General features: G+C 39.2%; 1 protein-coding gene across 1 annotated transcript in view; it reads right to left on the bottom strand.

Annotated features, from left to right (window-relative positions):
• The window catches only part of LOC140351150 (A-type potassium channel modulatory protein KCNIP2), a 95766-nt gene extending 77677 nt beyond the window's left edge, over nt 1-18089 (bottom strand). The window contains exon 1 of the mRNA XM_072436862.1: nt 17837-18089. Coding sequence (XP_072292963.1) covers nt 17837-17909 — 73 coding nt within the window. The 5' untranslated portion in view covers nt 17910-18089. The remainder of the gene's footprint in view (nt 1-17836) is intronic.
• Nucleotides 18090-24578: the final 6489 nt, after the last annotated feature.

The raw sequence follows: 24578 nt of genomic DNA, 5'->3' as shown, positions 1-24578 counted from the left end.
GTCTTTGAGCATTAATTTGGTAAAAAATCAAGTGATATAATTTACAGTGAATCATTAATGAGGTTAATTAAGTCTCTAATTATGGCAGAGCACATTTGAAAGCACATATTGAATTGCTCCATATAAGCATCCCTGTGACTCTTGTGGGATGTGTTTAGTGCTTAAAAGAGTTCACATCAGAAAGTTTATAACAAAATAATGGTTGCCACATAGATCTGGCATAAAATGATAACCATGACTGAGAATTATTAATAAAACATATGCTGCCCCATCCGCAATAAAATGTAATGGTTGACTATTACTTAGGAGGCTCCAAAAAAAAGGGAACTTTCAAAATGGAAAAGAACAATGTGTGTGAAAAAGTGGGTCTATAATTGTGTGTGTGTGTGTGTGTGTGTGTGCGTGTGCGTGTGCGTGTGCGTGCGTGTGCGTGTGCGTGTGCGTGTGCGCGTGTGCGTGTGCGTGTGCGTGTGCGCGTGTCCGTGTGCGTGTGCGTGTGCGTGTGCGCGTGCGTGTGTGTGTGTGTGTGTGTGTGAAGCCTGCCAAATCAATGTCCCCTCTCGTCTCACAAAAGGAAGAAGGGACCCCGAGATGCCCAATCCGAAACACAGCTGCTCAGGCCGATAAGACCCACACTGTCCCCTGAATGGGAGCAGCGGCGTTGGCAGAAATTGAGGTTGAAACACCTTTTTGAATAGACTTTTCTTCAGTGCATGTGCGTATGTATCCGCGCTATTACAAAACCCCATCTGTCAATAACTTTCCTGAGATCTCTAGTCTCCAAAAAAACTTCAATGAGGTCACTGAGACATAGACAAGAACACCAAAAATACTCTCCCATTTGTAAGGTGGAGAATTGGGCTATGACTCACAGCTAAGAGTAGCCTCTCCATCTCCAAAAAACACACGTAAGAACCGAGCATCAGAACAAGCTATTGCCGCAAAAGAAAAGATGATGATGAATAATGCCTGCAGCCCATTTGCAGTTCACCTTGGGCAGGAGACAATATGGTTTACATTTTTGGGATGAGTCCAACCTGGTCATGTAAAATATGATTTCTTCACTCGTGGTTCAAAATTGAATATACACCCAGTATATTCAACTGCAAGCTCTTTTTCAAGCTTCAATGATAAATGTCATTCTTATAAAAGTTAACACAGTAACATTTAAGTTTAAGCAGTCAGATGAATGAGTGAATGGGTGAGTGGTTCTTTGATGATAAGCGCTTTGAGCGCTTCGAAGGTAGAAAAGTGCTATTTAAATGTGACAACCATTTACCTTTTAACATAACTTGTTAGTAATTATACTTTGTAATATTGTAATAGCAATATTATGGGAAATATTGATCCAAAACTCTACAATGGTGTATGATACTATCATTATGTTTCGCTCCACCCCTGCTGTAACTGGTCTAACAGTCAAAAAAGTACCGTATTTTCCGGACTATAAGTCGCACCAGCTAAAAAATGTATAATAGAGAAGAAAAAAACATATTCAAGTCACACTGGAGTACGAAATGCGGTTGCAAGTGAGAAAATAACAAATAATATCACATATAAGTCGCTCCGGAGTGTAAGTAAGTATATAAGTATAAATATAAGTATAAGTAGCACCCCGGCCAAAACTATAAAAAAAAAAAAAAGGTGCGACTTTTAGTCCGGAAAATACGGTAATAATGCGGTTCAAACATGGATTCAAATTGATTGAAGTTAAAAAACTGTCTTAAGAAGTGATAGTTTAGCTTCTCAACACCATGTCAGTATCAAAATATCAATATTTTGGTATCAATCCGCCTCATACTCTTATGATCTGCATTTCAGCCTTTGTGTGTTCTCTCTATATTGTGTCTATGCCAGACTTCTAGTTGTTCTGCCATAACACATGATCTGAGTGCGGTGAGTGCAGTGGAAACGTATATTTTGACACGGTGACACAGCGGCTGTCGCCACATGACAGACAACAGTCTTTGTACTTGGGAGCATGAAGGCGAGAGAGGGCCAGATAAAAGAGGTGAAGAGGCTTATTGTCAGAGACGCTCTGTCATCACTGCCGCAACTAGGATCACACATCACAGGCTCTGGCAGCGGAGAGGGACAAGGATTTTCTATGACAAATAAATGAGAGATAAATCCTGTCATCTGCAGCAGAGGGCGGACTTTCTAATGCATCTCTCCACAGTCAAACCCACAAAGCACAGAATACCATTTATCTGCTCCATCTTATCTTGTGTCACAGTTCATCTTTGACTCTTTTCATCTGAATAAATCTGCATTTTGGCTGCTGGGATCTTTTATAATTTTGACAATGCCTGTTGAATTGATTCCATTGGAACTGTCACATAATCATTTGACAATAGTCCTAAGACTTGGAAACATATTTACTTAAACAATCCACAATGTTGTTGTCATGATATTGATATTTAAAAGCACATTTTTATAGTAAGGAAAAGGCTCTATGCCACAAGGATTATAAAAACTTTTTTTTTTTTAAACAAAGGAAAAGTCATATTCAACTCACAATAATTGAAGACCAGTGACGCTGAACTGTAATGGAGAAAGAAATCCCGCACACTGTCAAACTTGCAAAATAAAAGTTTAATGGTGAAGAGGCAACGTTTCGGCGTCTAGGCCTTGCCTGACGAAGGCCTAGACGCCGAAACGTTGCCTCTTCACCATTAAACTTTTATTTTGCAAGTTTGACAGTGTGCAGGATTTCTTTCCCCATTACAATATTGACACTTCAAATGAGAAAAGTTTTATTATTTGTATCAGTATCAAATAGTATCTGAGTATCAATTTATTTAACAACCCAAATCTGCAATTACTGACACACATGTAAAAAGCTTTCCTTTTATCTTCCCAAAAATCAAAGGTTGTACTAAACATACACAGTTTTTTTTCCTTAGTACATTTATTTTGAATACAATTTAGAGACAACCTTTCTGTTACATAACATTACCACTAGATGGTGTCATGAGCTCCAAACGCAGGGTCATTTATAAAAGAGTAAATTGACATGTTGGGGATATATGTGATGCATTCTACCCAGCGCGACCATCTGGGGCTGTGGAGTGTGATTGGGTTAGTAAATGTTGGCAGGATCTGGGTGCAGGTGGGCTTTGGGTTTGACAGGTGCGCCAGACTACATGATGGATGAGTTTGAGACAAAACGCGATACATGGAAGTCTCAAAGGCTCATGTGGTACAGTTCATTCCAAAAGGTACAATCCCTGGTTAGTCCCTCCACATTCTTTGTGCACATTATTGCCAATAATATCAAGTTTCAAAAAAGAAATACAAAACCGTTCTCTTTCACTTTCATTCACGTGGCATTTTCTGAACTCACCCATAAACACAAGCATGTCTTTTAGAAGCTGAGAGAACATGCGATGAAGACGCCTGAGAAACGTGAACATGTTTTGGCAGTTGGCCGAAGTTTGAACCTGCAGCCTTTGTGTAAAATGGCAGAAGAGAAATACAGAAAATAATCGTTTTAATCCGTAAATAAAGATGTCACATAATCAAATTTTAGTTCATTAATTCATTATTGTGAGAAGAAATCATCACGATATATCGATTATTCACAATTATGGACAATTCATTAATACAATTCCTTTACTTTCTGTTCAGATAGTGTGCGACCAGCTTGATGAAATCGAACTTTCTGAATGCAAAAGTAAAGTGATCTAAACAGCCAAATAAAAAGCACTACTCATTTAGTTGTACAGTTTTAGAGAACAGGTTGAAATGAAATGACTTAGTTCTGTGATATTTTTCTTGTGAATAGTAATAACAACTTTTATCCAGGCCATTAAAAAGCCAGACTGTAAAAACTGTCACCAAGTGTAGTGAGTTGCGGTTCTAACTATAGACCTCTGCCTGTCTAACTCAAAGGCAAGTGAGGAGCGACACGGAGGATTGTTTCGGCAGCAGAAACACTGAGCAGAGCATTTCATCTGTGGTTCTGTAACTTGGGAACGCACACCTGTCTGCGGTAGACACGTACACCTCTATCTCTGCCTCTGTCAGTGTGAGCTTTCAAAGACCAACAGTGGAGCGGTAAATATCCTCTGTTCCAGGTGCTGCCTCAGACTCAGGGCCACAAACATATGGCAATAATTACTGGCAGACACACAAACTGCCCGCTAAGTTCTGTTTGTTATGTAAGATCAACAAATATGCTTTTATCCGAGACATCCCCACAAGAGCGGCGTAGAGCCACTTCAGATGACTGAATAAGAGATAACAAAATCCACTGACGCACTCACGAAATGTCTTGGCTGGATGCGGCTTCTCTTTCGCTTTGGCAGAGGCAGCAAACAAAATATTACATCGCCAGTCTGTTGTCTGCAAGTCAACATGTTTTCATTTGGTGAGGACATGTGTTAAATGGCACTGTGTACTGTCAGAGTACTTTATATCACTGGATGATGGGCATGATATAACATGCAGATTTATCCAAGGGTGTAATATAAAGGCAGCAGGACTATATTGACTTTCCATTCGCTCTGGCAGGTCGGTGGTGACAGAGGCACTTAGAGGTGGTGACAGGGCACAGCTGCAGGGTCACTCTCACCTGTTTTATGACGACAGGGCCTCACGCCGCTTACCAATAAAGTTACAGATTCATAAAAAGTCATTGATATTTTTGTTTCTTCACTCTTTAGAGGAAGCAGTTGAAGAAAGGCGTGTGACTAACTGAACTCTAGAGCCACAGAGTCTTCTCCCAGCTCAGTGAGCACGAGACTACTCTGACTGAGCTGCTGAGGAACACTTCTTTAACTCCTTAGCACTTTATTTATGTATGTACTTAAATTATTGTGGCATTTAAGCACTGCTAGTTTTAAATCGTTTAAATGTGAGGGCTTCTTTCTAAATCTGTTTCTTTCCTGTGTGAATGTGAGAGAGAGACGGCTCTACAATTTCAGGATAAATGAGGTATTCATTCATTTATCCCAATCTGATTATCTGTCAATTATTAATGTTCTGATGGAGTGGCCGAAATGCAAAAAATGTGCAAGTTTTATAACAACAATAAGAATGCATTTGATTTAATGAGTGCCTTTTGACTCATAGATTCTACATTCTGCTCATTCACGAATCACGCCACAGCTGCCCTAGATGAGGCTGTCAATCTGCGCCATCTGCCTCTCCGACCACCAACAATAACTCACACACCACATTCACCCAACGCAACGTGGGTGAGGTGGGCACAGCGGCAGTATGCAGTGGTTGAAGCAGCGTGATCGAGCACACTAAGCACAACATTTATGCTTTGACACAAACAACCCTCTGTTTAGTGGCACAAACCTTGGGTGGATGGGGACTCGTTTCTGCTTCCAGATTTTTACCTTGATGATATCTCTGGAGAACCTTCTGGAGTAGCTTCAAATGAACTATTTCTGCCTGTCTTTCAAACTCACATGAAGGTCCCTCACGCAGCACTCATCTTTGATCTGATCAGGCTGGCCCCCGCTTCGCTGCCATACTGCATGAATTACACATTAAATACATATCAGTGCCGTTTTAAAGGGGCAGAGCAAATGAATTAATTACATGTACAAATGTACAAAGATTTTTCAGTGCATTATTAAGAGGCATCAAGGAAATCTAGAGAAATGGAAAGTGCAATGTCAATAAAGATATAATAAGGTACTTGACTGTCTAAAAATTGACAAGAAAAGAAAAGAAAAAATCCTGTCCAATGTTCACTTAGGGAGGATGTTGTTGTAGTAAAACCTTAAGTTGGTAGTAAATATAAACTTGATATCTACAAAGTACTTTTTCTTAACCGTGAACAAATGGGAAATGTCTGCTTTGTAAAAACGTGTGAAAACTTATGGCTTGCCTTTTATTGTTCCGTTTTAAATGTGTTTGGGAATATGTGGGCAGTGTGAAAACGCTTAATCTCCTTCCTCCTATCAAATGTAAAATACTAAGACGGGCTAATAAGACGCTACACAAAACCGTTTTTGGACATTTGAATCAATAAATGCTAGTTTTATTTGTTAAAGTTTACGCATTTAATTGCATAACTTTATTGCTGTCTCAAGTATTCTCAAAGTAATGTATAAAGCAAATTACAAAAATGTACCCAAAAAATTCAAGGATTTAAAAAAAAATAGAACAAGTCACTATATTCTAAAATGAACGGACATTTTCCAAAAGCACAGATTCAGAACAAAAGTGAAAGGAGTGAATTCATGGAATGATCTAGACAAAGAAATCAAAGTATCAAGAACTATAACTACATATAAGAAAGAAATGAAACATGGAAAATAAAAGTAGTTTTTTGAGAGAAAGGAGATCTGTTTGCAGTGTAATTTTGAAGCAAATGTTTATTGTAATGTGTTTTAAATGTCAGTGTCAAGTACAAGTTGAAAAGGGAGCAGATGACATGAGATTGCTCTTCTTTCTTCTCCTTTTCATTCATTCTTTGTGTAATTATTATTATTTTTATTTGAAAATGTTTTGCTCAACTTATATTTGTACTAGATTTAAGATTATGTGTACCAGATTTAAGTACATTTTAAGGAAGTTATCAGTTTTAATTATTCCACTTATTTTCCTAATCTGTGTTGCAACACTGGAATTCCCCCATTGTGGGACAAATAAAGGTTCTCTTAAGATGTCTCCATAAATATGCTGAAGGACATGCTGAAGAAACTTTCAAACCATGGAAAATACTTTGTGTTGTTTAGTCCAGCTCACAAATGTAGTGTAAAAGTGTAAAAGTATAATTACCTAAAAATAATTACTTAGTTTTGTAGTTTGTTTCTCTCCACCTCCGTAAATGATTTGTTTCTTGCACCGCTTTTTCAGATATGATTTGGTTATTCTCATTTTTGTGGTCTGTTATTTCAATTGTATTATTCTTTCTTTCTCTATTCATAGAGTAATTTCTTGAACCACTACTTTGTACTTCTACTTCTTACTATACTCATCTGGAATAAGTGCAGCTATTATTTGACCTCAATGAACTTCTGCAGTTATGGGGATTAAATCTTGTATTGTGATAAAGAGCACCAAGAGACATTAATTCAGACTTGTGAGTTGGAGGCATCCAAGCGTGAGGACGACACTTCCACTTTAATCGCCTCTGGACCTTTGAGGAGCAGCAGAACAAAGAGCTGAGACACAACTCGTCTCAAACCGCTAACAAGAGTCTGCACTGGATTGGCTGAAATGCAAAGATAATAGTCCAAAAAAATAACATTTGCTGGAGCTAAATATAAACTTGTGTCTTTAGTGTCTAGCACCAAATGGAAATTAGTGCATTTAATGGATTATAAACTTTATTTGCAGCAAATAAAAAGATGCACCAAAATTGCACTGACTGAAGTACAAAAACAGTTTCTTTCCAAATGTTCTATTCTTCTCTCTTTACTCAAGAGACAAAACGGTTTATGAAAAGAGCAGAACAAACAAATATTCATCAAAACAACCCAGGCACAGAGTCTGCAGTGAAACTAATCCAAGTGATTCAAGGGTCGTGTCAGGAGTGAAAATCGTGCAGCACTACGATAAAGGGATGCTCAGATTATTTCATGTTGCTCCTTTGACCCAAAAAGTATTACAGAAAAGCAGAATTTGGAAAATGAGTCAAATAAACAGGACAAAAAGTATTATAGCTCATTATTCACAGGGAAATGCAGACTGTTTGGGATTGTCCTGTTGCTCAGAAATATTGGACTGCGATCAATGGAATGCTCCAGATCGTCCCACTTGATTTCAGAACTGTACTTGGGCCTCAAAACCCCTGCCATGAACACAATAAATGGATACCTTTGGAGAATACTCCTGGCTGCAGGAAAACGGCAATTACTGGTACTAAAATGGATGACTCAAACTGCACCAAACAATAAAGGACTGGACACAAATTATAACTGGCATTCGGAACATAATAACATTTGGAGAAAATTTACCTTTTTTGAAGGACTTTGGACAAGACGGGACTTGACTGTTGTTGTGTTGTTATTAAATGGATGCCATGCCTTTGTTTTATTTCATTTTATTTTGCTCTCTGTGTGCTTCTGTGTGTTTATATTCTGAAAAATTTGATTTAAAAAACAAAGCGGGGAAAAGTGCCAGTAAATAAGATTCAAGTATCGCACAAAAAAAGTGAATGAAATAATATCAAGAGCAGAAATATCACTTCATGCCCGTGTTTGGAATATTGTGCTGCAAGTTTGTTTCATTTATATTTTAATTGGCTCTTTTTGCTGCTTTTAATGGGATTCATTATAAACATCTAGTATTCAATTGTGTTTGCACATCTCCAAAAGCGACATCATCTTTTTCTCTTTACCCACATCTTGATGCTATGAGCAAAATGTATGTAAAAAGATGCTGCATATGCACTGGGTCACCAGCAGTTAAACTTTCAGATGAATAAGTGCACATGTGAAGCAAAAAGGACAGTAGCTGAAGAACAGAGCTTTGGTAACTTCAATATAAGTATACAAGAAAATACATTTTAATGAAGTGCTTTAATCAAACTGTCCTTATCCTTCTCAGAGTGTCATTCCCAACAGTACAGATCCTTTTGATGGTGAAACACACCGGAGCGCGGCACATGGGAACAACCAGGAAGGAAATGACAACCATATTTCCAAGCACCATTTTAACACATGGCTCATTAATAATCGTTGCTCTTCCAAATGACTTTTATATATCCTTGTTTCACCCTTGATAGGAGAAATGTCAGTATTAAATGCAAAAACAACCTTCAGATTGACTTTCTTTGAGTAGCATTAAAATCTTGATCAGTCATTTGTAAGCCCAAGCAGCTACAGGATTTAATCTTAGTCACACACTGAAGGTTCATTATATTCTTAAGAGTAAGCTTCACCTTCAGGTAATTTAGAGATGCATGAGCTCTCTCATTTTCACTCTGTCTATTGGAGACATCGCTACATGCATAAATGCAAAATATCCATATTGAATGGTTAATTAAGTGAAATCAAGGGAGCGCTGCGGAGGTTCATGTATTGCCATGGTTTTAATAACTATAGCCTTTAAAAGCTGTGGTAAATTAATAATGAAAAGTCTCCTGATTTTGTGTTCATTATGACACACAATGCACATGTAACTTTCAGGTCCCACAAATTAAATGAGATACTAATAATAGAATCAAAATGTATTGCTCATATATTCAACTAATCAAGAATTAAGATTTCATGCACGTATAGCTGAGATTCACATCCTTGTCTCCTCACAATGCAATCACCAAAACAATTTACTAAAATATTTGTCTTCCTTGATTACTTGATTCCACAGCTTTTTGTTTTAATGTTGATTAGTATTGGCATTGGTTCAATTGAATTCCTGTCACAGTGATATAGCAATATTGCTATGTACAAAATAATGTTATTTCGTGAGCCCTTATTTCTCTTATTTCTTTTACAACAGCCACTCCCAGTCTGAACTTGTAGGGGCACAGTCCGCTCTTTGATGGCTTTGTTTGAACCTTAAGTCCACTGGCGCTGCTGTCATGTCTGTCATCCCTCTCATCAGTCAGTGCTGTATGTGATGGAGTGTGAGTTATTCCGTGTTGATTGGTCCAGTCCATTAGCAGTGTTAGTATTCTGGTGCCTGCTCTGTGTGTCTGAGGACAGCCCGATGGAGCGTCAGGTCGCTGTGCAGAGTAATCGCTTTACCAGGGCCACATGGGGAAATGGATTTTCAGCTCCAACAGGCCCAGGGAGAATTTTGTGCACCGAGGACAATGAAAGCAAATGGATTTTCATACATACGACCATGTTGTTGAACCTGTAGTCCACATCTTTAGGATATGGAGTGTAACAACAGACTGGTCCAATAGAAAGTGTAAAAGAGTCAGGACAAGCAGGGACGCAGCAAAAAACCCACTGCTCAGCATACTCTTCTCCTATTAAACCAGTGAAAACCTCAAACCCAGCAGAATGTAAAGAAGTCCAAATAAGGGGTCGAACCTTTGCGGCATGTATATTTATTAGAAATGTGGCTGACTTAAGCATCTCTCCAAAGAGCGATAAAGAGTGCGCTGACAGGAAGTGTCCCCTCTGACAGGCTGCCCCAGGCTTACACAGGCAATGATGGAGGCAGCCATTTTAGACCAGTGCAACACAACAGAGCGCTGCCAGAAGATAATGAGGGCAAACAATCAGTGCCAAAGCTGACAGTAAAAACATTTCTGCATGAACTTTCCATCAAGACTTGTGTTTTCACAGTTTTCATAACAGTAACCTTTTCGACTGTAGTTTAAAAACATTTGGAGAGCTGTAACATAAAGCTACACAGTAATGTATTATTTTTAGTGCTCACATATTGAGCAGTTTAAAAAGTAAGGGTGTAAGTAAAACATAATTATTTCCCATTTAATCTACAATAAATGTTAGCAGATCTAACACAAAGTGGATGGACAGGAAAGATGTGCATTAAACTCAACATGTACATCTGTTCATTAAACTCTAATACATTACTTTTGACACTTGCTGCAGGCGCGCCTGAAGTCAACACATAACTAATGCATGTGTCATGAAATCAAACTTTCTCCTTCAATCCCTTTCAATTTCAAGAGGTGCTTTTTAGATTCAGCAAAGCTTTTCGGGCCGCCCTGGTGGTCACATATGGCCTTCAGACAGCCTTCACACACGTTATCCTCCGTCTCCTCCATCTGTATCTGAGACATTATAGAGATCACCCCTGACGACAGAGGTCTCACTCCCTGCTCTCTTTGAGTATGTCAAATAGAACAAAGGCAAGGGCAGCTGGGTCATAATGTAATACACTTACACATCTTGGTCATTCTGCCCTCCCAGCCATAGTCCATATACTAATGAGTCCAAAGAAGAGTGTAAAGTAATAAAAAAAAGGATCAAAAAGTACAAATACAGGGAAAAAGTTGCCACATTTTGCCTTCCTCTCCATTTTATAATCCAAAACGCTCCTCCTTGGTTGGACATAGATATAGACCAAGTCAGAATACAGGCAGAAGTTTGTTTGTTTGTTTGTTTGTTTGTTTGTTTGACTGACAGTACTCACACAAGCCCTGATCAAAATCACTGACTTTTGCTGCCAATTAAACTGTCAATCAGTCAACTTCAAATTCAAATACCAACATCGCAACATCTCAACATCGCAATTAAGCCTTAACTATTCCCACCAGATCTTTCACCAGCCACTGATTGACAATTTCTTCATCAATCCAAGATATTGACTTTTTCCAGCCAAACTCATTCCCTCTTCCTATATCTCCTAACCACGTTGTTCTCCATCCTCTTGCCTCAGCTACTCGAGGCCCCAAAGAAGGATATAGGACCAAAGGGAGAGGTGAGCAGAAGCTGATTTTAATCAACGATCGGCTGGCCCTCTGTAGATTTGGTCAAAGATTTAAACTCGTTAGGATTGATTGTGGCTTCCATTCCTATTAAGCGACGGCTGTGCCTTGACTTGAAAGAGTTGGACATGAGGAATAGGAGAAGGGTGAGAGGAACATGCTTAGACCATGAAATAACAATGAATTTAGGAAGAGCCGGTAGAGGAGGGGGGATTTAATGGTCGATTCCCAAAATGCAAAAGGGTCTTTGTCCTACACATCTCTTTTATAGCTTGAAAGCAGATCTTTTTGAATGCATTTGGGTTGGCAAGATAAGAAAACAAGGTTAGGTTTTGAATGTAGTTGATGAGAGCCTTAAAAAGCCCTGACAAATGGAAATGGTTATACAAGAATCTATGAAAACAAGGCTGGAAAATGTATTACAATAGTATTGACATTTGAATTGAATCATTTCCTCTGTAAACAACTAAATGCTGTATCTTTCTTATGCCTCCTAAACCTGTGTTTTAAGATGTCTACAAACATGCTTTTAAATGCATGTGATTACTACTTTACTACAGTCTTTTCTCAAATGTGAACAGAATCCTACTTTTAAACAGAAATTGCAAATCTAATAGCAATTGCAATGCCTGAAATTGCAATTACATTTCTCCGATGTACAATCACAGTCAAGGTTTCTGGGTGAATTCATCATTTACCCCTAGAGTAAATCCATTTGTAGTTAATTTCCTAAACTTGGCACTTATGGGAAACATACAATATGACACTCAGCATAGATTTTCTTTTTGCATAATAAACAAATATTTACATTTTGTCAGAGGATGTGTCTTAATATAATAATCATCTTTACCATAGGGATAAAACTAGATGGATTTTCTTTTTATAGCGTGCATAAATAATGACAAAGTATTGATGTCTTCGTGCGTTGTCTGATGTTCAGCGAGAATGTAAAACGCCGTTATGAAAATACAATGGAAGTATACGAGGGAGCAACAGCCAAAGTGAACGGCTGACGACACTTAGAGACAGAAATATATATGATGTTATTATATAATCTGATATGCGAGAGCGGAGACAGAGCGTGGGGGTAGTGAGGCCGTGTGATAGCGTGAGTGAGAGAGAATGAGCTAAAGTGTGCACTGTAAGGCCCAAATCCAGCAGGGACACTGGAGGAAAGACGGGGGAGAGCGGATGGACAGGCCATTATGTAGTTCTTCTAGATGGCACCAAATTCACTTAAACTTCAGATGCAAATGTTACTGAGAGCTGAAGTGGGTAGTTCCGTATCATTAAAGGACTGCAGGAGGAAAGGCTCTTGTGCGTTACAGCTATATGATTGGCAGCGGTTCTATAACAATACAAACAACACCCACAGAGTACCAACAACGGCGGGATACTTCATGGTAAATGCATCTGGCTATGTAAATTCCTCTTTTGCACTTTGCCAATCTGATGATTTGTGCAGAGAGTACTCCTTATATAGCAGTACAAGTGCCCAATGAATCAAGTTAAGTAAAAGGTAAGTATTGAAGTCGAAATTATACTGACCATGTTTACTCATTTAGACTCAAGTAAACACATTATTGTGCTATTAGTACATCTGCTAACACAATACTGTGATTTCTTCAGCTGCTTTTTTCCAAAAATACTAGTGTAACCTTTTTCCCCCCACACCAGCATTTTTTCTTTCAAAATTCAGTATTCCCCTCTTTTTCAAATACTTTAATTCAACAAAAATGTGTAGAAATGTGTAAAATGTTGTATTCTTCCCATTTTGCCTTGCTTCTTTATGATGATTGTAAGCTATCAGACAGATTGTTCTAGATGAAGCGCTCTGAGCACTTCCGCTGAGGACGTGAGGAGTCATTCGTCATCAGTGGTGCATCCTGAGGAAAACCCAGGGCTGGTTCTATACTAGGACCCGACCGACAATGAGCTAGCAACGTGTCACCCCTGTCCCGGCGCATAGCATAACACTTTACATCAAGGCTTTTAATTAGTGCCATGAGCCGCCATCGCTGCCCAGGCTCCAGCAAGAAATATCATGTTACGGCAGTTGACTGTGGGCTAAACTTATTCTGACAGTCTCAATTATAAGACTATCTCTCCCTGGAAATGGCTGTAGTCTGTTTAATCATGATTTTCACTACAGGGCTCGGCATCAGTCAGCAGGTCGGGCTGTAAATCATGACCAGATAATGACCTTCACCTGGACTTACGCTGCCCTCGCTCCAAGGCGCCACTTTAGGTTAAGAAGGTCTGAGCTGAGCTGTGGCCAATGAAAATGTAGCTCATTAAGAACAACAATAAAAAGTCAAGAGTCATGAATAACTTAGGGGGTATTGTATGTTTGTCTTAGTTCATTGCAGGTTTCAAAACAAATGTCCATATGTTTTTTAGTTCAAAATGTTATACACTTATTCTTTCAAGTAAAGATTAGATAAAGATAAAGAAGGTATTGAGTTTGGGTGATTATGTTTGAAAGATACTCAATACATTAACTTATGCTCGAGGATGGCATATTGGTTATCAGATATTGGTGATAATCGAGTGTCTCCTCAGATATCCGTAACGGTTCAATATTTTGCCAGTATTTGACATTGATATTTTGTTCTGCACGGCCCCAGTCTGTGTATGCTCATGTGTCATTCCCAGTTTGACCTCAGCGCATCAGATTCGACTTTTGAACAGACTAATGAGAAAATGGGAGGCCAATTAGGCTAACAATATGGTCACACAACCATGCCAGAAATGATTTTATATCCCAGGTAAAGGTTATTATTTTTGGCAAAAGTGAGTTAAAACTGGGCAACACATCTTTTCTCATAATATTTAGTTTTCACCCCCAGAATGTGCATTGTAAAAGCAAAATCTGACCTCTCTATGCTGTCTTAATCTAATTATTCAATATTATATGTTTTCTGATTTGTACGAAAGAGCCATGTGAGTCACTAGATAACACTTCAGACATTTTGGGATGAGAGCTGATCACTTTTATGTCTGAAAAAGCTGATCTAAAGCTGTGCTAGTTGCCAGAAAAAATCTATGTATATGAATACTAGAGATTTGTGAGCGCTAGGATGAGTTAGAAATGTTTAAACACTTACTTCCTTATTTCAGTTTGAAAACTATGTATGTATGTATTTTTTCCTGGTCACCTTAGCCTGCAAGTAACTCACTCAAACTGTCGAACCCTTCCCATGTTGAGTGTAAACGAGGCGTAAAACGTTAGACGTCACTGTGATGATAGCTCCGCATGGTGTCAGTTTCCAGCTGACCAAACATGCACGTACTCCATCAACCGCAAACTTCATCCCTCCCTTAATTGTATACAGCCTCCATCATTTTCTATTTGATTTTCACCAGCAGATATGTCTGGCTGCAGCCCCAGGAGTAATTTACTCACTCAGTAGCTAAAAGCACATCATAGAACAAAGTGATTTATAATATGTAATTTCATTTTTCATTTCCAATCATTCCTGCACAGTACAGCAATTAGTGCATTCAAAGCATCAATACCCAATCATTTTGTTCTGCCAAAAATGAATCAGAGATACACATGTGAAAATTATGCAAATCATCACCGTTGTGGATATTTTAATAATTCATAAATATTCTGAAATTGTATAGTAATATTATATTTCGAACATGCTTTAATCTAAATTAAATGCATGCTATAATTATGCTACTAAACTTGAAGCAGCACCGGTTAAATTCATCTAAACTACTTTAGTATTATTCTCCATGGACATTGTTTTGTGCCATTCTTGTTGAAGGGAAAATAAGAACATTCCCATGGAGAAGCAGGTGGCGGACGCTCCATCTCTATCTCAGTCTACTTTTTGTCAGAAATTTCATACAGGGACTTTATCTCTGTGGAGCGTGAATGTAAGATGCATCCCTCTAATGCCATTTATTCCAGGCAACAACAATATCTCCATGGAGACGAGCAGCTGGCAGAACCCTCCACCTGAAAAGTTACACAGCGCACCTTCAAGTCCTATTACTGCAAATGAATACTGTATCAATCCAAACTAAATTATGTTACGTTTGAATGAAGCACGTGCGTAAAGGTGATTGATTGACAGACTTCTCCCTGGAGCTGAGGTAGTTTGACATAATGTTCTGGACCAGTCACAGAGACGAAGTATGAGGCCGGGATAATGCTTATGTGCAAATGTGTGGAAGCCATTGCTAGTGTGTAATTGTTGCAGGTGATCTGATTCCTCTTGAGAGTGGCTTGTGAGGCGGTTGAGATTAGTGCATCGTGCTTCTATAATTACCTTTCGTCTCTCTCTCCTCCAGCTAAACTCGATGGGGAATGCCAGCCTAGAGTGGAGATCTCTTGACTGCAATGTATCATATGGGACATGGTTATTCCTAGAGAGTTATATTTCACTCCAAATGCTGATTGGAAAACACCTACGCCACCATTAAGTGACAAAGGGCAGCATGTTGCTCTTTCACACATGTCTTAGCTCAGTTCTTGCGGCGCTAACCGGCTTACAGTTTGGTAGAATGACTCACCTGTCATTCCCACACACACAGGACAAAAAAACATGCTTAGAATCCTATTTTTACATGACTCTTTAGTTTGTATATGCACATTTTAGACCTATAATCCATACGCACCGTCTTCATATCTTCAATAGCCCATAAATAACACTGAATTTGTAGCTAGTATCCACACTAAGAATGCTATTATCAAGTTTTAAGAGCAGGCAATTAAGCATGCAATACAAATTTTAAAAATCCATTAGAATTACGCTCAGAGCAAATTGCTTGGCCACAATGAGTAGCTAACCATCTGCCTCTAACTGTCTGGCAGAGCTATTAAAAACCATAAGATATCATGTGGACTGTGGGCATTGTACAGCTCTGTTTATAGGCGGGATGTGTGATTTGGAGTGAAGCGATGTACAGTGTATGGCACCAAAAAATGAAGGGCTCAGCTGGCTTAATTTTATATGCTGTATTGTATTATACTGTTTGTATATTTACAGTTATTAAGGGTAAAAAGTAGATAGTACATGACCATTTCTATAGGAAATGTTAAAGTTGAGGGGCAAATGCTATTGCTGGTGCAAGAAATAAAAGAAGTCTAAAATAAAATGATGTGACCGTGCATCTCAACAATGAACAAGACCTAACATTTTGTCTACAGTAGATCGAGGATTATTTAAATGCACCCTCTCCAAACCCCCATTCTCATTTAATTACATGGAAAATATAAACCTCCTTTCAAATTGTCTTTCCGGGAGGTGCAGTGGAGGGGATCAACCCAGTCAAGTGTGTATAGTTTGGGGATGCCGTGCTGTGCTGCGTGTTTGTCCAAGCGTGTCGGCCTGCTCACTGTGTGGTTTGAATGACATGACTCCTTGTGCCTGTGCCTCTAAGTCTACTGGATCCTTTTTGTTCGGTGGAATTTTTCAACAAACAGCCAAAAGAAAACCAGTTTATTTTACGCTCACTCACCCACACAGACCTGCAAATTTCCTTCACAGTTTTCTAATAATAAACTCAATAAAATGCACTCACAATAGGGCACAAACCAGAATGTGTTTGTGCTGGTCCCAAGCCTGAATAATGCCCCGGGATGTATTAGATAGACATGCATGAATTTGTTTTATGCAAATGACAACACAACAGGAGATGGAGAGAACTAAGACCCTGTTTAGACCCTGGTCTAATGAATGGGCCACAGCTGTTTGGACAAGCCTTTCCATTTTCCCCTTGTGGTTTACGCTTTTACACAGCTGTAGACATCTTTTTAGGTCAAGAGGAATTCATGATCTAATGAAAGTATGTAATAAACCAATAACATGTGTTTGTGATGAATTGACAACTGAAGAGGACGCAGCGTTCTCAAGTCCTTTATGTGCCACTGTCTCTCAATAAGTGCTTCATTAAGCCAATACAAACCTTAAATGCCCTTTGCATTGACAAAGTGTGGGTACAGCACGCACTCAAACAAGATATGATTTACAAGACAGTTTAAGGCTAAACAACTGAATTATTGAATTGATTTTTGACAAGATAACCAAAAAGAGCCACAATTAGGCCACATAGACCCAATGTGGTGTCGATCAAAAACGCCCCAAATTAAAAAACACTAACGTGGTCTTCCATGTCTCAGCCATTTCAGCAACTTGTCATGTGATTTTAAGGAGGCTGTATGTGCCAATGGCCAATCCAACACCCACACCCACACGGACAGACGCATGCAACAATAGGATGAGGAAATTCAGTATTCTCATCAGTCAAATTGGCCGGAGTCGCAAATGTGCAAATGTTATGGCTAGAAAACAAAAAACAAAGACTCAATACAAGTCTGATTGAAAGTTGGTCATTAATAAGCACGAGTGAGGCAGAGTTTGTAACGATTCAATAACAGGTTGCAGCGCACCTGAAGTTTACTCCACACTCATCTTTGCATACTGAATCTCTTCCTCCACACATAAGCTATCATTTCTGACTCAATCACCCCCATGCTCCTTGTGATCACTCATCACTCACCGGTCAGCTGATCATAGGACCCGTCCAGCTCCCTGGAGTCGGTCAAGCTTTGGTTGCGGGTTTTCGCCTTCATGTTTCCCCCGTGCGGCTGCCGTGCGCCGGAATGTAAACTCAAGAACAACAGTGTCTAGTCTTGACTAATTAACTGCGCTTTTCTGTCCTTCCACCGCGCGCGCTACCGTGTCATAATGGAGTTCAGGTGAAATGAAATGTCAGTGCGGTGTTGAGTGAGTGAATGAATGATGCGTGCGTCTCTGGTTTGTGCGTGTGCGCTCTGCGAATCCAGGAGTAAAGTGACTGGACCAAGCGCGCGTCTTTTCTCTTGGCTCGCCTCTCACTCTCTCTCTCCTCTCTCCGGATCTGTTCCGCGCACACGCACAATCCTCAGCTCATTCATGACACAGAAAGCAGCAGGTAGAATGGACAATTAACCCTCAGAAATGTGGAAGGACCGCGGGAATGCTGAAGCGTATTGTGCGTGTTTTTGGCACCGGTGTTTTGCAAAAGAGTTGAGACGCGCCGCCAGACACTTTGAGACTTCATGTGAGCTATAAATACTCGTGCTGCTCCGGGAACCTGCGCTGTTTCTACATGTCTTCTCCCTTGAGTGTCTTTGCCTCCCTTTCTTCTCACACAGTCGCCCTGACATTCTGTTAATCTGTTAAACTGTGTCTGTGGAGCCATTTTGGTATCCATCCATTGTCCAGTGCACTCACTTATTAGCTGTTCATAAACGGTACAATATTAGGCGGTGAGGGATCTAATTAGGCTGATTATTGGGGACATTTGACCTCTGGCAAATGGAGGCTGGAACCCTCCTTCATCACGTCATGTCGTCACTTCATCAGTCTCTATCAGCTGCCAAAAATGTTCTAAATGAGATGCAGAGTCTTGGGTTTATTTATTTGCTTAAGGTTCAAGAAGGTTCTGGTGCTTCTCAACAAAACCATGGGTTTCAGAGTGATAAACAGTATCAAACTAATTATAATATTGTTTGAATGGGGAAAGTACTCAAAATGTTGCATAACACAGATGGAAACCATGAATAGGTGCAATTGGAAAACTGATTATGAAAGACATAATGAAAGATTATAAATATATGTTTTACAAAGTGTCCATTGTCCAGCTCACCTCGACCCAAAGTTCCTGCGCCACATAATAATTATTGAAGATGGATGAATACTTATGTGTACTACATTTCACAATGTATTTCACTGAGTATAGTGTGTGTATAATGTGTGGAAGATGTAATGTTTTATGGCATGGTAAGGCAAGATTATTAGCAGAGCACAATTCATACACAAGGCAATTCAAGACACAACAGCATTAAAATCATAAAACAGTCATATGCACAGCCAAACTGAAAGGATTTTATGTCTTTGTTTTATGATTTTAATGTAATGTTTTCTATTGTGTGCACTGTTTTTGGTGCTGCTGCCTCTTGACCAGGTCTCAATCGATCTATAAAAGTAAAAGAGAATATAAATGAATAAATAAATAGCGTTGATAACACAAACATCAGTGTCACATATATTCCTTTTAGTACAACACATTTTACAATTTAATCATTATCCAAAGTAGAGATGATAAAAAGCGCAATATATATATATATATATATATATATATATATATATATATATATATATATATATATATATATATATATATATATATATATATATATATTATATATATATATATATATATCAGCATTTTCTCTAAAATGCTGAATCTGCTGCTGTGCCATCAGTGCTAAATACCGTGTGTGTGTGTGTGTGTGTGTGTGTGACTCTGCATGTGAGTTTGTCTAACTGGGTGAAAAATGCTATGTTTGCTTATGTGTGGTAGATAAATTAGCTAAACAAGGTAGATTTTTGCCTTTTTCAACCAAGTGTGTATATTGTATTAAAAAGGGTACATTTCACAGACCCATCTTAAACTAAAGACAGGGCAGGTTGTTGATTCTCCCACTGCTCAAGCCTCTTTGAAGCTCTGTGTGGCTAATAAACTGTATGGAGGCTCAAACAACCACAAGTCCTGCTTTTTCTGTCATCTAATACCAACAAAATATTTCACAGATACGGCCCATTGGCTAGTGATTGGATTCTAGTGCGTGGTATATGGAAGGAGACAAGGAGAGGTTAATTCTAAATGAAGGTTAGGAGGAATGTGTGGAAGTGCGCAGATCAATTTATGAAGCGCTGGAGGGGATTTGGTGATTTAGAGACGAAATTGTGAAGTGGCTGATGAGAATGCGAAAAAGCGGTCGGAGGCTGCAGGCAACAGAGCTGGAGCCAGGTGCCACCAAATCAAGAATTAAGGAAAAGGATGGTGCAGTGAACTCCAGCGACACATGTCGTGAGTCACATTAACAGACACTGGGCAAGTGGCCAGACAGACAAGCGCCACTGTTTAGTTTTCTATTGTTTGGACTCATTAATGTCACAGGACACGTCGCAAATCCACAGGTCTGTTGTACAAGTGTCTAGATAACATCTAAAAAGGACAAATGACACAACATTTAAATGAACGTACCATTAGTGTTTTACCACCAGTCGCATGCAACACACTGCGGCCTGAACGTACTCCAGATTTATCTTAGCATCTAAGTTGATACATTAGGTTGACTTATTTTCACATTTCTGCCATCGATTTAATTTGGAACGTACACATGCTTGTCCAAAAAAAAAGTCGCCACAGATCGCCACTGAAAAAAAGGGTCAAACTCTTTAATATTTTGTAGGACCACCTTTATCATGTTTACAGCACACATTTGCTGTGGCATAATTTCAATAAGATTTATTTCCATCCAGTGTTGGATTATTGGACCAACAACTACAGTGGTGTCCTGGAACATGATCAACACAGGGAAATCAAGCCAGTCAGACTTTTTGGCTGAAACTTGGTTTGGCTTAAGGTAATGGCATGAATGAATGGGCCAAAATGTACTCTTATATATATTAATAACATGTGGACTCCCAACCATAGTGTGTAAGCTTTGTCCGTATGTGTCATATATTCTCACTAAGGTGAAAGGTCTATACTTGATGAATTCAGTGTGTAAAAATGTCTTTGCAATCAATTCTCGCACAAGCCAAGATGCACTGCCAGAATGGTTTTGCACTTACAGCAGAAAACATGGGAGTAAGAAGGATTAGCTTGAAGCGCTGTCACTGAGGGTAATTTCAAAGTAGAAAAGTGGAAGAAGAACTTGTTAAGTGACATTAAAAACCCTTCAAACTGGGAGTGACACGTCGTCTCATTATTCAGCAGAGATAGTGACCCGGGGCTCAGAGCTGACAGCCTCAGACATACAGCCCGCTCCAACTGAAGGAGAGATTGATGATGTCCAGAGAGACTCACACACACCAATACAGCCAAACATGAAGACACAAAGTCGACAAATACATCCACAGAAACATGTCAATAAAAGATTTGTCCTTCACTCAAACAGTTTCAAAGCAGTGCGTTCATATGCTTGTTACTTGCATATGATATGTGTAAATTACATGTAGTATAAAATAAGCATTTGCTAATACTTTGTATTGTGCATAAACATTGTCAGTAGTATTCATGTTGTCGGTTCGGTCCCAGTCTAACAGATGATGAATGTGTAAAAAGTGTATGTAGACTGATCTATGAATGTTTATTTATGAATGGGTGAGTGATTCCTTGATGTTAAGCACTTAGAGTGTTTTGAAGGTAAAAAAGCACTGTGTAATTCTAACCATACAATGCTAACCTTATTCAGACAAACTAGGCATAACATGTTTAAAAAAAACAATAAAATACCAGTGCTACTAGTTTATATTTGCACAAAGCACCAACACACTTTTTTCCAGATCTTTGTTTCTCCTGCATACACAGTTGCCAACACAATTATAATACGTTCTGTTTGATTGTATCAGAAGCAATAACAGATGGTTTTCTCTGGCATAAAAGGCAGTTATTTTGAGTTAGTACCCATTGATTCATCCACACAGTATGCTGCAGTTATTAAAGACAATGTATTTACTATACAGGGTTTAAACTTTAAATAGATAATTGGCCCATAAAAGTCAATTGTAATGTAGACTTTTAATATCACACGATGGCCCCCAACCAGATACCATTCGCATGAAATAAAACAACACTATTCTCTTGACAATGGTATGTTGCTCTCTTATTCCCCACCAGAGGCTGCACTCTTCAATGTGATTGTATCTATAATACAAAGTGATTCTCCACTCTAGCTAGGAAGCAAAGGAAGAAACTAAAACAACTAAAGAATGCTCAAAATGTATTTGGGCCTCAAAACTCCTGCCATGATTACAATAATACATTCGGAGAATACTTTTGGCAGCAGGAAAGACAAAATGGATGACAAAACTGTGTCAACTATCAAAGACTGGTCAACATAGTAATTGACAATTGAAAATTTGACATAGACAGACTAGATAGGAACACAAATGCTGGTCTACACATATAGGATATATTTTATATGCCATATTCTGTGTCATGTACTCTGTTTTGTTATATTGGGGTGCACGGTGGCAAAGACGATTAGCGCTCTTGCCTCCCAAGGAGATCATGGGTTCGATCCAACATCACATCATCTCTCTGGGTGGAGTCTGCATGTTCTCCCCGTGTTACCGGGTTCTCTCCGGGTTCTCCGGCTCCTCCCACCGTCCTGTTAGGTTAAATTGGCAAGGACAGGTGTTGAAAATTAGCATATTCTGCTATATACACTTAAAACATTGCATCTGGTTTGTCCAATGTAAATGCTATGTCCTAAAATAAAAAAATAATACCAAAGTGAAAAAATTAAATAGAATGAGGTAGATGTGTTGTCTTAGCAAAGGTTTAGGCGGCAAATTGTGTGGAAAAAATAAAAATAAAGACAGCACATATTGGTTACATATGAAAAAGTCCACTATGAGCAAAACTATTTGAATTAATAAGAGAATAAGTTCATTACAGTTCAACAAATGAATGACATGTCTGAAGTGGATGCAGATGATACCAAATCCAAACTATTTTTGGGAAAACTGAAGCATTCTTAAACCATCTTCAATCTACTTTTAGATACATTTGCAGTATTTTCAAGGTGTGTGGGGTTTAAATGGGGTTTACATCTGTAATCGTTTTCTTGTATTCGATGTGTTTCAGCAAAAGCCAGGTGAGGTGAACTCTGACCCTCGGGTGCAATGGCTGACTTCCCGAGCGTTTAAAAGCCCTGATTGTTTGTGACAGATGTCAGCTGGATCCTGCACCCATGTCACCTCCTGCCTCGGGGATGACACCCTCTGGGACAACGCTGCACTCCTAGTCCTGCCATAACTCGCCTGTCATCTGCGCGGTGACTTTGTGACAAATCTCCCACTATTTCCTTTAAAAGTCTACAGCTTGTATTCAGTGAACATAAGGGCCAAACAGTGTGGACTCTTACTGGCCTGAAGAGAACTCACACAGGCAGAAAAATGTTTGCATTACTTATGAGTCAGAAGAATACACAGTTTCTCATTTACATTTTATTTTGACCTGTCACATGTCCTTGTAGAGTTTGTCCCAGATGTGTCCTCTCTGTCCAGACAGTGAAGTCATTTCTGTGGAAAGAAAGACAAACAGCCGCACAGCAGTTGCATTTAAATAAGATGCCGTATCAGATAGGTGCCCTCTACTGGGCCTAATCAGCAGACAATGCATGTTCACATCAATCACCTCAGCATCACCCATCACCTGGACGCTCTAATATCATATTTATGCATTACAATGTGCCAGGGGCCAGTCAGCAGGGCACAGGCTTTTATTAAGCATCTTATATTTTATTTACATTGTACAGTTTCTATGCAATGTTCAATTATGCCTCTATGTTTCTATGGTGGGTGTAGGCCGAAAGAGTGGTTTATGACAGGTACAAAAAAACAGACTCTCCCTCTTTCTCGTGTTCGAGTTTGTTGTAAAAGCAGCTGTTTAACATGTCGTGCGCATTAGTATGTGCTCACATGTACCTGGCTCACTGCGCTGTAATGAAAAGTGCTGCCCAGTGGACCAAGAATCTGCTGTTTACGCCAGAGCCTCACATTGATTTACAAACTGGTTTACGGGAGGTGTTGTCTTCCATCCAGCACACAGGAACATAATAGAAATCTAATGCTGATAGTCACAAATGGAAACCAATGAAGCAAACATGTAATCAATGCTTTGTGTGGTGTCTAAATGGATCTGTGGTGTGTGCGCTTTTACATTTAATGAATGAGCTGCTGTGAATACATATGTGACTCGCCACAGCAATTGTCGGACCAAGTCGGCCTCGGTGAAACTGAGAAAAACAGCATTTTACTTTTTTTTCCCCAAATTTGTGATTTTCATTTTTTTGCAGAATGTGCTAGTTGAAGTTATGAATAAGCCCCTGTGTGCTTCAGATAACACTATTGGTTGTCTTAAACGTATACATTAAGCTGTTAAAAATGTGGAGTTTTCGGGTCTTTTTCCTGCTCTCCTGGGGGGCGTCACCTTTTTCTAGCCAACGTGTTGTTTACATTTTCCACCAATCAGCTGTGATCCGCATGGCCAGCTGCGTGCTCCGTGTTTTCCTCTCATTACGCCAGACCGTCTGCAGAGCACAGTCTTCAGAGCTTACATTTCCTGGACTACATTGCAACGGAACTGTTTACTCAGGTACACTTTTACTTTACTACTAAATTATTGCTTTAACGCTGTGTTTTAAGGCGGTCTCGTGATCACTTTAGAATCTTACTTG

The sequence above is a fragment of the Eucyclogobius newberryi genome, unplaced genomic scaffold (genome assembly GCF_026437365.1).
Source record: "Eucyclogobius newberryi isolate DKJ021-1_F unplaced genomic scaffold, fEucNew1.0.hap1 SCAF_8, whole genome shotgun sequence".
NCBI classification, from domain to species: domain Eukaryota; kingdom Metazoa; phylum Chordata; class Actinopteri; order Gobiiformes; family Gobiidae; genus Eucyclogobius; species Eucyclogobius newberryi.
This window is presented reverse-complemented; position numbering and strand designations above follow the sequence as displayed.